This window comes from Hyla sarda, chromosome 10 (assembly GCF_029499605.1).
Source record: "Hyla sarda isolate aHylSar1 chromosome 10, aHylSar1.hap1, whole genome shotgun sequence".
Classification (NCBI taxonomy): Eukaryota; Metazoa; Chordata; class Amphibia; order Anura; family Hylidae; genus Hyla; species Hyla sarda.
Genome location: NC_079198.1, coordinates 105,859,032 through 105,876,187, shown reverse-complemented (window position 1 = coordinate 105,876,187; position 17,156 = coordinate 105,859,032). Strand labels below are relative to the sequence as shown.

General features: G+C 43.7%; 1 protein-coding gene across 2 annotated transcripts in view; it reads right to left on the bottom strand.

Moving 5' to 3' along the window:
• The window catches only part of ANKRD65 (ankyrin repeat domain 65), a 104,447-nt gene that overhangs the window by 38,211 nt on the left and 49,080 nt on the right, over positions 1-17,156 (bottom strand). The window contains exon 1 of one of the 2 annotated variants that reach the window (XM_056542532.1): positions 5,745-6,288. The exons of the other annotated variant lie outside the window; for it this stretch is intronic. Coding sequence (XP_056398507.1) covers positions 5,745-6,138 — 394 coding nt within the window. The 5' untranslated portion in view covers positions 6,139-6,288. Of the gene's footprint in view, positions 1-5,744; positions 6,289-17,156 lie in introns of those variants that run through there. 2 annotated transcript variants of the gene reach the window in all.

Genomic DNA, 17,156 nt, shown 5'->3' with positions numbered 1-17,156 from the left:
AATCTTCCCCCACTGCCTGATGATGACGACGATTGGCCAGAGACACCTCCAGCGAACAGTGCAAGGACACCTGGAGGTGCGTCACCGGTGAGATTGTCCCCTCACCACAGGACCTGGGGCTCGTGGGCCGAGATCCCGTCGGAGGAGTCTGCTGTGAGTACCCCGCCAGAAGCGGACAATTCTTCCTCCTCCAGCCCTGAGGTCATTCCTTGATCAAGCTTGCCAAGTGCACGACCATGCTCACCAAAATTGCCGCAATGGGTGTTCGGAGATGAGCCGGAGCTGATCGAGTACATGCACTGAGTATTTTTACCGTCACCTGGGAAGGCACTCCCACCAATCCCAACTGCAGAAAGGGAAAGGGCCCGTCAAGAAGCCGAGCTAGCCGAATTGATGGAAAAGCTAAAGGCCCGTTACAAAGAACTCTACGCTCCAAAGCACGTACATTTGCCTTATGAAGAAAGAGTGCGGTATCAAGAAAATACCAAAGAAATGGAGGCATTGTATATCCGTAAATGGGATCACCCCCGAGAAGGGGAGGAGCCATTAGAAAGAAGAAGAGCAACTGTGGCCAAGTTCGACAAGCTCAGAGGTTATGGGACACTCCTTGACTGCCACACTGGGCAGACCATCCTCGTAAACCGGCGAGCAGTGCAAAGGCCATATCTCCATAAGAAGTTTAACACCTTGGAGGTGGGTGAAATTGGGGATTACACCCCGTCCAGAGCCTTCATGGAGAATGGGCTGCAGCGGTCACCAGACCAACAGCCCCAACACAGCTTCCTTTCAAATATTTCCCGTCAACAGATTGGGAGTCCGATCCCTTCAACTTGAGGCCGAAAAGGTCTGCTCCTAAAGCCTCCACCAGCGTACCCAAGGAGGAGGAGCCTCAAGAGTCAAGTTCATCATCTTCTATGTACATTAAAGAGTCAAATTCTTCATCTTCTTCATACCGTCGAGAGTCAAGTTCTACACAGGGTGAAGAAAACAGGCCAAAGTTGCGGCCACCCAAGTCGGTACCTAGACCCTCTCGGAGCAGTGAGAGTTTGTCTAACCCTGGGGTACCCACAGATGTACCAAGGCCCTCTCGGAGCAGTGAGAGTTTGCCAGTTCCTAAGGTACCAACGAAAGGGTCATGGGTTGCTCCTAATTTGGAGATGGTGCTCAAGCCCTATTGCCCCACTGTGATCCCGGCTAGTAAGCCTATAACCCCTTCTCAAACTGCTTTCCACCACTCTATCCTCACCAATGTGGTGTGGCAAAGCTATGTTAAGTCTGATCCTGCCCCTGATGTTGGCAGATATAGAGGAACCAAGAGAGGCACTACAAGAGTAAAGAAGAACATCTTCTAAAGAGACTCTAAAGTAATGTCATATTGTTTTTCTGTCTAACCATTTTGTCTTACAGTAGCCAAGTTCAAGAAAAGTGCCTAGCAGGACTGTGCTAAGTTGTTCCAGTTTAAAGTTCAGCAACGTAACCACTAAGCTTGTGCCTGACTAATAAGTCAAGAGACTCCTAGCCTGTAGGAGATTCATCAAGGACTGTACCCGGCTGATTTGTGGTAAGGCCGTGTTCACCTTTCCCTTCCTATGAACTTCTAGTGTAGGTGGACTGCTGATCCTTACACGCCAATTTGTATATTTTCTTTGGACTCCTAGTGTAGGTGGACTGCTGATCCTTACACGCCTGCTTCATGTATATACCACCAGCTTCATAAGAACTCTTATGATAAATGTTGCACTTATCGGGTGAATGCACCTGAAACATGTTGGAGTGTTGATAAATGTATAGCAAATATGTTTATGGTTCTGTACACGGAGAGATATCCTTGTATCTGTGTACATAAATAGTAAGTAAGGTTTGTACATAGAAAAGATAGTCTAATGTCTATGTACTGTAAGGATTCCTCCTTGGGGATTAGCTCCGGGATCGTCCTGGACACTGCCACAGGACACGTTTCCACTCAATAAACCCGCAGACAACGGTTATTCATGCACGCCTGGCACCTTGCCAGCTTTATTTAGACAGGTTGCAGGCAAAACAAAACATAACTCAGGAACAAACCAAAGTCCTAGACCGTCTGGTCACTGACTACACATATCAGCATGCCCTGACTACTATCTGGTGAGCTACCCTCAGCCAGCATAAAACAACATGTGCCCCTGCAACCTGTTACTCACAGTTCACACCACTTCTTCACTTCTTGGACCGCTCACAGTTCGCTGTGTGTTTCCTCAACACGGTCCGTGTGTCTCCCCCTACAGCGATGTGCTGTTACCCAGGGAGAGCCCCAACTATTCTGTTTCTTTTCCTTTTCAACACACTTTCCCTTCCTGATACCTCATTAATCAGGCCACAGGTGGAGCATTCAGCAGAGTTAGCAAGGGAAATACACCCTTTCCTTGCCACACTGCCACATATCCCCCCCCCCCCCCCCTCTGCTCAGACCACCGGGAAGGAGCACTTGTATTCAAAAGGCAGAGTCCAACTGCCTTTCCTTTTCCTTGAACAACTACGTCCAACAGGTTTTGAGGCACTTGGCTTCCTTCATCAGTAAATTTTATCTGCACCACTTCAATTGTGCACCCTTCTTTCATTCGCACTTTCATCAGCCACCAAGCACACGACTTTTGGTCATCTTTGACAAATTCCTTGTAAAAAGCTCTATTCATGTCAAACCTTTCTAACGCCAGATTCTCCATCTTGGTCTGTGCAGTGCTCTGGACACTAGGTGCGGACAAGGCAGGTGCTCCAGGCCATTGTCTTCTTCTGTCACTGGTATGACCATCGCCCGAACTTTGCTGGTGGCCAACCAAGCCTGTATCACCCATTTGCAGGACTTCTAAGATATCCTCCACAATTTCAGGAGGCTTCCCTTCAATGCACCTGTCCATCTTCTCCTTGAGACGGACTCTTCTCCAAATTCTACTTCTGCGGACTTTCTTCCAGTGTTTTCTGGAACTAATCCAGTGCCTCTTAGGGTTTCTACCACAACCCAGTCTTCTATCACAGGGACCTCTTTTTAAGGACTCTGCTTTCTTATTAGCCCTTTCTTTAGGGACACCGACCTTCACAGGCTCATTTTTAGGCTGAGAACTCTTGGCTCCTTTGGCCAGTTTTTCACCTGCACCTTCAGATGTGTCACTGACTTTACTTGCAGCTTCTGCAGTTATCTCTGGTTTAACTTCTACCTCAGAGAACTTCTCTGCCTCAGAATTTTCACCATGCAATGTCACTATCTCTGCAGCTTCAGAGGACTTCCCATATGGTTTCACCTCAGTCTCAGCTTCAGAGGACCTTTCATATGGCTTCTTCTCATGGTCTTCAGACTCTACTGTTTCTTGCGTCCATTGTTCAGACTCCGCCTTTTTTAGAGAAAGCATCCCTGTCTCCAGTAGCTTTTGCCCCACAAGCAGTTTTTCTTCTTTTACACGGACGGCTGTGGCTTTGGCCTCAGTTTCCATCTGAGACACTTTTAACCTCTCGTTAGCCAGTTCTACTATAGCTTTGTCACGTCTTTCATTTAGGACCTTCATGTCCGCTTCCAGCATTAAACATTTCTGCTGCTCACTCTTGAGCTTAGCAGAGTTCTTCTTCTCACTTTCCAGCAATTCTGTCAAGTTTTTGACAGTATCCTCCAGGGACAGCAGTTGTTCTCTCATCTGCTCATTGTCTTTATTCAGTTGCGCCATCTTGGACACTTTCTGCTAATAGACTTTTAGCTGAGCCTCTTGTTCAGAGAGCTGAGTACCCAGTGAATCCAAGGCAGCTGCGCGAGACTTAATGTGCATTTCGTTCTGCGCATCCAGGCTCTGCACCTTGTGAGCCATTACCACTTTCTCTTTCTCCAGCTCTTCCATGACTACCAACCTAGCCTTGTGATCACTTTGTAGAGCCAGATATGCCCCACACAGGACATTCACTTCTTCATCCTTGAATGAGATCTGCTTGGCCAGAATCTCCAATTCTCTCTCCTTGCTGGTCATAAGACCCTGGGAGCGAGACAGTTCATCCTGCAGAGCCGCAAACTCACTTTTGTGGCGCTCCATATCTTTCTGCAGCTGAAGCGTCGCTTCCAGCTCTTTATTCAAGTCTGCAAGCATTTTTTCTTTCTCCTCTGTCAGGTGATGGACCACTTCTTCCTTTTGAGACAATTTAGCAGAAACCATCTGTAAGGTTTCTTCAGGGTACTGGATCTGCTCCCTTTTTTTACCAAGACCAGCGCGTTTTTTCCGAGATCTCTTACTTACAGTGGTCTCCTTACTCTTGCTGCTGGACCTTGAGACATTCTCTTGTCCTCTGACAGTCAGCTGTCCATGGCCTGTCTCTTCCTTCAAGCAAACTTGTTCAGACTCTTCACCTTTAGGAGTAGTCTCCCCCTTTTCAAGGGTCTTGGCCACTTGGGCTTCAGGGTAGTTCCTGGACAGTCTCTCTGGACTGTCTCTCTGCTCACTGGCAGACTTCACTTTCACTTCAACACTGTCTCTCTGCTGCCCAGCAGAAAGGTCTAGGACTCCTGGGTCTGCAACAACATCTGGTCCAGTGGTTCGACTTTCCTGGTCACGATCCATCTCTGGTCCAGACGTCACATCTCCTTCACTCAGGACTCTGTCTGTGACAGTAAGCGCAGCACCCAGCTCCACATGTACTCTCTTCAGTACTTCTGCATTATCCACAGACATCTCTGTAGCTTCTTTTCCAGTCACATTCACTTCTTCCAGGTGACAGCGCAACTCTAGCCCCACCTTGGGCTCACCTTCAGCTGGCGGATGGAACCCATGTTCCTGTACCTGATCCGTTTCTGGTTTGACTGAAGATTCTGTTTCAGTCAGAGGCACACTTGTCACTTGAGTCGCTGGATCCTCATGGACTTGACTCACGGTCTGGTCTTCAGCTCCGCCAGCAGTCTGGCAGACCCCTATCTGACATATCTAGTGACTGCTGACACTCCCCGTCCTCAGCCTCTGCTATATAACTCTCCACTAGTGTGTGGTGCAAGTCAAGTGTTGTGGGCCTATCAGGTGTACCTGCTCTAGTCACCTGACAGTCTTCCCATAATTGCTGAAAAAATTGAAAATCCGTCCCCAGTACTACATCATACTCCAAGGAGGGCTCTATTGCAACCTTGTGACCTATAGTACCATAGGGAGTAGAAATACAGACATTAACCGTTTTATAACCCCAGATACCAGCCTGCATAGACACTATAGCGGGGTCTCGCTATCTGCTGCTGGACTTTACCAGACTTATTACACATCTAGGGTCTAACAAAACCGTCATCTTTTTACCTTCTATTTCCAGCTCACACAGGTTTTCTTTTGTCCTGTCAGAGGTGGCAGCAGTTCTCTTTACATCTGAACACAACATAAGTTTTTCAACAAAAACATTATCAGATTGCACATGTTCAAAATTTACAGGACAGTTCATAGCACTAGGACCTAACTCAGGCAAAGTGTGTTTTGTTACATTTTCTCCCAGTCCTGCATTTAACATTTTCTGTTCACCAGATTTTTTCAATCCGATCTGCACAGTGTGAACAGTCTCATCAGTCTTCATGAGGGGTTCTCCACCCTCACATGATTTTGCAACTGGACATAGGTTGGTACCACCTTGAACACTGTTCACACAGTCAACTAGGGAAACACCACCCTCCGACTCAGCTTTTTTATGCACAGTCTCATCATTTTTATGCACAGTCTCATAGTCTCTAAACATGGCCCCCATAACCCCTGGAACAGTCTTACCAGAATCTCTTGCCGTCCAATCGGTTAAGGGCTGGTGCTGGACACCTCTCACCAGCTTCTCTGCTGCAGAACATCGCTCCACTTGCTCTTTAAGTAGCTCTGCAACTTTAAACCCAGCATCACTGTTAGGCTGCAGTGCACACTGTAGTCTTGCAGCGCGGCTTATTCCCACTTGAGTCAGGATCTCTGTCTTGACTTTCTCATAGTCCCGTAAGATCTTTGGATCCAGTTCACAATGAACTTTTTGGGCATCTCCTCCAATGAATCCATACACCAAGTTTCCCCAGTGTGTCTTGGGCCATGCCTCATGCATAGCAATCTTCTCAAACTCTGCAAAGCTTGCTTCCTCCTGCGCTGCAGCCGTCTGCAACAAAGCACTTATCAGGACATCCATCTTGCAACACTTCAAACCTTGCAAACACAGCACAGTCCTCTGCCGAAATGTCAGCCGCTTGCCAACAAAATTTTCCGTTGCCCCTAGCAACGCCTTTATACACAGTCTCAAAACGTAATCTGCACTCTGCAGGTGGCCCGTCCACCTGTCTCCTTACTTGAGAAAGAGCGCCCACTCGCTTGATGCGATCTGTTGCCCCTAGCAACAACTTCACTGCAACTCGACCACTGGTTGCTCCTAGCAACGTGTTTGCCCGCATACGACACCAATTGTAAGGATTCCTCCTTGGGGATTAGCTCCGGGATCGTCCTGGAAACTGCCACAGAACACGTTTCCACTCAATAAACCCGCAGACAACGGTTATTCATGCAAGCCTGGCACCTTGCCAGCTTTATTTAGACAGGTTGCAGGTAAAACAAAACATAACTCAGGAACAAACCAAAGTCCTAGACCGTCTGGTCACTGACTACACATATCAGCATGCCCTGACTACTATCTGGTGAGCTACCCTCAGCCAGCATAAAACATGTGCCCCTGCAACCTGTTACTCAAAGTTCACACCACTTCTTCACTTCTTGGACCGCTCACAGTTCGCTGTGTGTTTCCTCAACAGGGTCCGTGTGTCTCCCCCTACAGCGATGTGCTGTTACCCAGGGAGAGCCCCAACTATTCTGTTTCTTTTCCTTTTAAACACACTTTCCCTTCCTGATCCCTCATTAATCAGGCCACAGGTGGAGCATTCAGCAGAGTTAGCAAGGGAAATACACCCTTTTCTTGCCACACTCCCACAGTACATAAAAAGTAAGGTAGAGTTGTACATGGAAAATATCGACGTACTGCACGTGTACACTCAACACTAAACATATGTATAATTCTTGTCCATATAAATGTGTAATAAACTAAAGGTGTTTAGTAGGGAGGATTCCACTTAAACTAGTACTTGCACATATAGTACCCTAGATTACTCACTTAAAAGGTGCTACCTCAAAATTTTCTAGTACATAAATCAAAATAAATATCTCACTTAAAGAAAACACTTAGGAATTGTAGCATATTGATACCCAATTCCTGCCACTGTTAGGTACACTTCTTCTTTTCTCCTTTCATTGCGTGTGTGAGATGCTCTGCCTGGCCAGTAGGTGCTCTTGCAAATACAGAATTAAACACGTAATCCTAACAATAACCTAGTAGGTTGTTTTGGAAGTGCTCTAGGGATAAGTAGCGTGTAGTCGGTAGACCCTAGCAGCCACCCTTACTGTGATCTAGCTTCCGGCTAGCCAGTATAGCTTTCGTGTACTAACTAACAGGTAACTTATTGTTGGCGTATAGAATGTGTGAGATAATATAAGTGCCTAGTCAGCTTGAAGCTAACTGTATAGAGAGCTGTACTAATGTCTAGTTAGCCATATGTATGGAAGTATGTGCTAATGTTCAGTTTAGCCTCATAGAAATGTGTAGAGAGCTAATAAAGTGTCTTAGGAGCTAGCAACTACATGTCAGATAGCTGCCTAATTGTCTAGTAAGCTTCAAAATGTATGATAAGTTTTATAAAGTTGTATAGGAAGCTAGAAACTAAAGTATAGATAGCTTCTTTAAATGTCTAGATAGCGCTAAATGTCTAGATAGCATTAAATGTCTAGATAGCATTATATGTCTAGATAGATTTCTAATTGCCTAATCCAGATACTAGGAAAGGTATCAAAAAAATGTAAATGTGTTTAGTCTACTTAGGATGTATAGCAAAAATACAGATCATCCTGTTCTATAGCATCCTGTTCTAGTCCTAGTCCCTCTGTCTCAGGGGACAGACGTCGAGGCCGACTTATCTTTAGTAAGAGGGTTTGTGGTGTCCCAGTACCGCATCCTATGCGGTACCTATGTATGTGTGGGTCCCCATAGCCAGAGTCCCTAGGACGTAGGGATCCCTGTCATTTAATTAACCCCTTGTCGCCTCTATTTCTACTAATAGACCAGTGGTCTATATAAGGTTAATGTAAATATAACCATATATCTGTAAATAAATGGTTAATTACCTGTGCCATAGCGTTGCAGGACCTGCGGGTCATGTGACTAGGTGAACTCTATGGTACTAAGCTTAAGGACCTTTGGAGGCCCTGTGATGTAAACAATCCCATTACTCTCTGTAATGGTGAATGGCAGATGTTCGGACCAATTGGATTCGCCCTGCCCCCTGCCCATATAAGGGAGCGGTGGCCATGTTTCTCTCTCTTACCTCGTGGGCTGTCATGAGAGAAGGATCTGCGCAGCAACTAACGCAGTGAGTTAGGCCCGAGCCTTGCGGCAACGGCTGAACATTTCTAAATCTAGAGTGTATCAATCCCCAGACACTCTGCAGCATCACCGGACCTAATAATACCCCTAAATCCGGACGGATCTGCAAATATCTACCCTAAATTCAGAGACTGTATGACTAGCTCAAGGTCCGCAACAACTGTCAGTCACTAAGCAAGATAAGGACTGTTTATATGAGACTGTTACTGTGCCTTGGATACTGCAAGCACTTAAGTAAAGTTGTTCAAGTTCAATCTCTTTGTGGACCTTCAGACATTTCATGCACCTATCCTTACTGGGAAGGGCGGCGATAAGCCGGAGCATTGACTCAGCATACCAGCCCTCAGCCTGGCGTCACGAACTATAGGGTTAACATTAACCCCTTATATACCGATACCATACACCCCCCAAGGGCTACCACAACTACATATCTACCACTATATCTTCTTTCATCTAGTACTTACTGGTCCATTAAGATGCAGCCGGTCCTGCACCCTATATCCCTTTGACTTATAGATCGCTCAAGAACTAGATCTGTAATAGACAAGTTAAATCATACAGAAAGGCTTTTCTTTTCATATGATGCCACTAATGGTATCCTGTTCCTTTTGCTTTTTTAGTAGTGTATCTGTGAACTGAGGATTTGATGTTGTGGTGGATAAAACGATTCCAAGGCTTTGACATTTTATATCTTTGTGATGTGCGGCCTTTCGTATTTTATCCCTTCTACAGCCATTAAACTAACAGGGCAGCACAAATGCCAGCACCACTGTGTGCACAAGGGACTTATGATACATTTATACTGCCTATAGCTGAAGTAGAAGCACCTCAAAAGGAGAATGAGGGGACATAAGGCCACAATATCCTAAAAGCACCTGACAGTATTGTCCGCTCATAAAAACAGTATAAAAGGGGATGTCTGGGAACATTATTGGCCGGGTACTGTGTCTGGCTATACAATGAAAGGGCAAAGCAGGCCTCTAGTTCTGATAATCATAAGGGCTGTGGGATTTGGATCAAGGCAGATAAATCCATGTTTTTTATGGTTTTTATCCCAGCTTGAGCACATTTAATTGTAATAAAATTCCCTGAACAACCACTTTAATTCAACACCACAAAGTTTGGTCTTTAAAGGGGTATTCTGGCTTTATACATCTTATCCCCTATCCAAAGGATAGGGCATAAGATGGCTGGGGACCCCTGCGACCCCTGATAAGAAGGCTGGGGACTCCTGCGATCTCAGTTCAGCACCCTTCCATAGACATGAATGGAAGGGGCGTGGAGTGACATCACTAGGGGGCATTTCCGTCACAGCCCCGTCTCGGAGGCAGCGCCCGGCACAGAATGCCGGGGGCTGCACCGAGACTGCGGGGGCCTCCAGCGCCCAGCTCCATTCTTTGGATAGGGGATAAGATGTATAAAGCTGGAATACCCCTTTAAGTGCATTGTAGGAGACCTGCAAATGAGGGGAGACCTGAGACCCTATGCAGTCAAGAGTCAAGCGCAACAGTACTCTTCACATCCTGGCTGGCAGCCTAATCTGACCGGCTATTACCCGGTGCAATCTAAACTTTTGACATGTCTCGTTAAAAGTTTCTTTAAATGACACTAATACTTTAGGCCAAATGTCCACAATAATATACAGATATGAATAATGTACTGTATATAAAAAGTTAAGTAACTCTTTAAAGAAATTGCAATTCTTATTCTTAGCTATGGCTTGTATTATACCGCAGAGCTGTATTCATAATTATGTTGGTTGCCTTTAAAAACAGTCAGCAAACTTGCAGCCAGACATAGACCTGAGCTTAAAAGGAATCTGTCACCATGAAAATGGCATCTAATATGTAGGTATCATGTTATAGAGCAGAATGAGCTGACCGAATTAATATATATCTATGTGGGAAAAGATTCAGCATAACCTATAATTTATTAATTGAAATCTCTGATCGTTCCATCATTAGGAGTCTATTGGGCAGTCCTATCATTGAGTGACACCACCCACTGGACTCCTAAGAATAAAAAGACCAGAGATTTCCAATCACTAAATAACAAGTTATACTGAATATTTAGCTAACAAAGATATATATCAATCTGCTCAGCTCCTCCTGCTCTATACCATGATGGTGATAGTTCATATAGCATTTTCACAGTGACATGTCCCCTTTAAAGTAGCTATATAAAATTAGAGAAAAGAAAGAGCATGACTCTTGACTATGCAGCTTTGCAGGAATGGGTGCCTCAATATAAGAATCAATAACTATTCAAAAACCTACAAGATGTGAATATAGCTTTATTAAAGGACTTGCTCTCAGAATGTGCAAAAATAGAAATATTATGCTTAATACCAGAGATACAAAAAAGTGCCCTAAGGCCACTATTGATTCTGTGACATCGCCGGCACTATTCTTCTGCTGACTATAGAGAGAGCTCCACAATTTATTTGATATCGATTCACCCAGCAATATGAATGGTCTATATGACTTAACAATCACAGGACATTACTGCCGCTGTATTAATGTATTACGACACATGAACTGGAAAACTATCTCAGCCCTGTTCTCTACTGTCAATAATTCACTGTATTGGGATTGAACAGTGGTCCTTAGAAAGAATAAATATTATCAGTGTTGTTGTTGCATTCTATTGATACTGATAGGTTTATCTGTCATTTAGATCGGTAGGAAAAAAATAAGTGGTTAAACACATTTTCAAAACAACTGGTTCTAGAAACTTAAACAGATTTGTAAATTACTTCTAGAAAAAAAAAAAAAAAAACGTAATCCTTCCAGTACTTATCAGCCGCCGTATACTACAGAGGAAGTTGTATAATTCTTTCCAGTCTGACCACAGTGCTCTCTGCTGACACCTCTGTCTGCATCAGGAACTGACCACAGTAGAAGCAAATCCCCATAGTAAACCTCTCCTGCTCTGCACAGTTCCTGACATGGACAGAGGTGTCAGCAGAGAGCACTGTGGTGAGACTGGAAAGAAATATACAACTTCCTCTGTTCTATACAGCAGCTGATAAGTACTGGAAGGATTAAGATGTTTTAATAGAAGTAATTTACAAATCTGTATAACTTTCTAGAACCAGTTAATTTGAAAACAATTGTTTTTCCACCGGAGTACCCCTTTAAGGGGAAACATAGGACACACTGGGGAAAGGCACAGGGCAATAAGAAAACTAGGGAGGACGTAGAACGATGACTTTACCAAAGCCAAAAGGCCAGAGGCTTAACTTGTAGCTTCTGGGCCCCAAGGCAAAATCTGCAACAGGGCCCAATGTGCCAATTATAATATTGGTCTTTTATGGGGCAGATGTGCTTTGGCTCCCCCTTAGGCACCAGGGCCCCGATGCAACTGCTACCTCTGAACCCCCTATAGCTACTACCCTGCACAGGACAACAAGAAAACTAGTGAGGACATAGAACAATGACTTGACTATTCAGCTCCAACATGTTTTTCCCTGATGCTTCATATAGAGGAAGGAATCACCAAAATGTATGTGGTGTCCCGGTATCATATTGCATACCGTACCTAGTGTAGAGGTCCCCAAAGTCAGAGTAACTACGCTCAGGACCTTCGGTCATGTGACCATATTAATCTCCTCTATGGTATGTTGGAGGACCTTAGGAGGTCCTTGGGTCACGTGTTACCCACAAATCTTTGTAATTGTGATTGACATCACTAATGGACCAATTAGAACTAGTCCAGCCCCTGCCCATATAAGGGAGCTGTAGCCAATTATTTCTCTCTTGGGTTCCTGCTCTCGTGGATGCCGGACTAGCAGGACGGATCTACGCAACTTGCAAAGATACGCTAGGCCTCAAAACCTACGGCCTCAGCAGAAACTAAAACCGTGAGTTCTAAACTACCCCCGCTAAAGCTAGCGTGACTACTGGACCGCAACTAATCCCCTAAATCCAGTGGAACAGTGCATAATAACTAAAGACTCTAACTTGCTAAAGTCCCAACCTTTGTCAATCTCCAAAGAAAGCAGTTGTATGCATAGAGACTGTTCAGTTATTGAAGCTTGCAGAAAATCTTCAGTAAAAGTTATACCTGTTTCAGAAAACTCTCCGGTTGTGGACATTCCATTATTATCTACCTCCCTATCGCTCTTGGGAAGGGTGGCGGTAGGACAAGCATTACTGAGGAGCCCTCACCCTGGCGTCACAAATAGCAAGGGTTAACAAGCACCCTTTAATAACCGCACAGCTACACTCCCTACACCCAACTCCCCCAGGCTATCACATGTACATTGAGTGTGGCAAGATCGGCAGTCTCTACAATAGAATAGGTTGGAGGTTACTCCTTGATCTCTCAGGGCAGCTGTTTCCAAATACCAGAGTAAATACCAGTGTATGTCCATCGTAATCAGAAGAATATGATATTTACCATATGCTTATTGTGCAATACATTGTACTTTTATACTATACAATGCATTAGCTACAATTAGTACATTAGGTATATTCTGTAATATTTCTACTGTATTGTGTTCTACTGGTATACTATTTTACACTATTAATCAATAAAGTTATGTTTTTTTTTCTTTTTTTTTCTGGCTGTTGTGACTAGAGATGAGCGAACTTACAGTAAATTCGATTCGTCACGAACTTCTCGGCTCAGCAGTTGATTACTTTTCCTGCATAAATTAGTTCAGCTTTCAGGTGCTCCGGTGGGCTGGAAAAGGTGGATACAGTCCTAGGAAAGAGTCTACAGCCCACCAGAGCACCTGAAAGCTGAACTAATTTATGCAGTAAAAGTCATCAACTGCCGAGCCGAGAAGTTTGTGACGAATCGAATTTACTGTATGTTCGCTCATCTCTAGTTGTGACATATGATTTTGTGCTGATGGTTCCTGTCCACTCCATTATTTGTCTTGTTTATGTACTGAAGATATGTATTTTCTGTTGCAGTGTTTCCCAAGCAGAGTGCATCCAGTTGTTGCAAAACTACAACTCCCAGCATGCCCAGACAGCCGAAGGCTGTCTGGGCATGCTGGGAGTTGTAGTTTTGCAACAGCTGGAGGCACCCTGTTTGGGAAACACTGTTCTGTTGTTATGCAATTTTTATTAGCTGTACCAGTATTCCTAAATAGTTACCCCCCCCCCCACATGCATTACATTTAAAGGGGTACACCGGATAGCAAAAATTATGGACCATTTTTCCTGTGGGAATATACTGCAACAAGCAGGAAGTGAATAAAAACCTTCCATCCTCTGCCTCCCCAACCCCCCCCCCCCCCCCACAACACAGGCAGAGATCATGTGACCCCTAGAACTGGCTTTCAGCATCCTCGCTATACAAGCCACGCCCCTTTAGTGCGACACTGTGTTTGTTACAGTGTCGCACTGAATGGATGGAAATACAATATTTAAAAAAAAATATTTCTTTAGCAAGTAAGAAGCAATCAATAAAGTCATTTACGCAAAATATTTTCTATAGAAGAGAAAGCAATACCTAAAATGTTCCACAGGGTGGTGCTAGTGTAACATAAATCTTTTAGCTTCCAATACCTACTGGAAAATAGTATGTACATATGAGTGATCTGGAAAGGTCTGATTTATACATTTTCATTTCATTTATAAAAACAGGTTGTTTATGCTGTAAATGTTGGGCTAGTCTGTAACTTCCAGTAGATTGTGAGAGTTCATGGTGCATAGCAGATCGCCGCATTCTGTCATTGCACTGGGGGTTGACATACTGACTAGTGTTGAGCGGCATAGGCCATATTCGAATTCGCGATATTTCGCGAATATATGGACGAATATTCGTCATATATTCGCTAAATGCGCATATTCATAATTAGTGTCGCAATGCGAATTTTATTCGCCAATATCGCATATTCGTGAATTCGCGAATATTCGCAAATATAGCACTATATATTCGTAATTACGAATATTCGTTTTTTTTTTTTCACAGTACACATCACAGTGATCATCCCTCTCTGCTTCCAGCTTGTGTGGTATAAAGAAGGCTCTAATACTACTGTGTGAGACCGGCGTGCGAATTTTCGCATATACGAAAATTTGCATATGCTAATTTTCGCTTATGCGAATTTTCGCTTATGTTATTTTTTGTATATGCTAATTTTCGCATATGGTAATTTTCGCATGCGCGAAGTTTCGCATATGCGAAAGTAAAACAAGAATATTACGAATATGCGAATTTAGCGAATATATGACGAATATTCATCCATATATTAGCGAATATTCGCAAATTCGAATATGGCCTATGCCGCTCAACACTACTAAGTAACTAAAAATGGCAAAAACAAAAGAAATAAAAAGGCAAAAAAAAAGAAGAACTAATATTGGTAAATGAAAAAACAGGTCTCGCGCCCAGCACACAGGTACTCAGGCTTAAGAACTATATGTGGCAAAAGGTGAAATACAACATTCACTCTACCAGGTTCGGGAGCGTGGAAAAAAAAGGTAGCAAAAATCGGATAAATGTCATAAACTCAATAAACAGCACTAATGCTACTTGCAATTCGGGAGAATCAGCATAGCGAAAGTTCAGGGCACGTCAGCAGAGGAGTGTGTCTGGGGGTCTCGGGAAGGTGAGTCTCGATATTCCGGGGACTGGGTGTTCCATTCCTTCAGTGCTGAGAAGCCATCATCTAGGAAGCAGAAGACGTGCATCTTATTGTTGCTTTGAACAAGCAATTTCGTGGGGAACCCCCACCTGTAAGGCACTCCAAGTTGTCGAAGTTCCAGTGTCAATGGATGAAGGTTTCTTCTCGCCTGCAAGGTGGCAGCGGACAAGTCCACAAAAAGTTGAATACCCGCATAGGGATCTGGAAGTGATTTATGCTTTCTGGATACTTGCAAAAGTAAGTCCTTGGTTCTAAAAAAGGTAAAGTGCGCCAAACATCCCGGGGGACGTCATCCTGCAAGGTCTTGGGTTTAGCCACTCTGTGAGCCTTGTCGATGCTGTACTCAAAGACTTTCAAGTCTGGGAGGAAATGCTTCGTCAGTAGTGTTGCTCGCGAATATTCACAAAGTGAATTTTATTCGCGGATATCGCATATTCGCGAATATAGCACTATATATTCGCAATTACCAATATTCTTTTTTTTTTTTCACAGTACACATCACAGTGATCATCCCTCTCTGCTTCCAGCTTGTATGGTGTAAAGAAGGCTCTAATACTACTGTGTGAGACTGGCGCACGAATTTTCGCATAGGCGAAAATTCGTATACGTGAATGTTCGCATATGCGAATCTTCGTTTATGTTAATTTTCGCATATGCTAATTTTTCTCATATGCGAATTATCGCTCATGCACATTTTCGCATATGCGAAAATAAACGCAAATATTACGAATATGCGAATTTAGCGAATATATGACGAATATTCGTCCATATATTCGCGAAATATCGCAAATTCGAATATGGCCTATGCTGCTCAACACTATTCATAATATTCACGTTTTAAAAATTTGCATATACAAAAATGATCATAAGCGGAAATTCGCATATGCGAAAATTCGCACGCCAGTCTCACACAGTAGTATTAGAGCCTTCTTTACACCACACAAGCTGGAAGCAGAGAGGGTGATCACTGTGATGTGTACTGTGAAGAAAAAAAAAAGGAATATTTGTAATTACGAATATATAGTGCTATATTCGCGAATATTCGCGAATAAAATTCGCATTGCGAATATTCGCGAGCAACACTAGTACAAATACGCTTAACAGTGCACTCATCATTGCAAAGGGCCTACATACAACCAAGTAGTGTACTATTTAGTACCTGTATTTCTGTCTCGGTGCTAAATTCAGTGGTATTCCACACATTAGTATACACTGGCTGGTGTATACAACAAAAAAAGAGTTTTTTCTGCGTATAAATACGCTTAACAGTGCGCTCATCATTGCAAAGGGCATACATACAACAAAGGAGTGTACTATTTAGTAACTGTTATTCTGTCTAGGGCCTATATACTTTGAAAGGACAGCCGTAAGTAATCACCTGCTGCTGTTCTATACCCTCATAAACGCACTAAGTATGTCAGGCAGCATTCTGGGAGATTAATTATAAGTCAGCAAACCCTCAGGTAGAATGGGATACCATGAAGGCATATTTGAGGGGCCTATACATAGGGTGAATTAATAAAAAGAAAAAGGAATTTTTACAGGAAGAATCAACACTGAATAGTAAAGTGGCAACATTAGAAGCAGGGATAGAAGAGGATAGTGGGGGTGAACGGCTGTTAGAATTGAAGGCAGCTCAAGAGGAATATAAAGAATATCTACTTAAAAAGGCACAAAATAAACTATTCTTTGGTGGGCAATTTAACTTTTTTGAAAAAGGGAAACCAAATAAGACATTGTCAAGATTACTTAAAAATCAAGGTGAGGAATGTGGTATTATGGCTCTGAGGAGGGAGGATGGCAGCATAACCACAGAAAGAGAAGAAATAGCCCAAATGGTTAGCTCTTTTTTCTCCAGTCTCTATATAAGTAGTAATATTAATAGGGCTGACGTAGTGGAATTTTTGAGGGGAATTAATATTCCAAGTCTGACAGAGGATGTCAGGGATTCCTTGGATGACCCAATCTCCCTCCAGGAATTGGAGGAGGCATTGGCATCAATTCAAGGGAATATATCCCCCGGGTCCGACGGCATTCCATTTCAGATATATAGGATATATTCAACCTTGCTACTTCCAAAACTGCTGGGTATCATTAATGAATCCTGGAGGGGGGGGGGGGG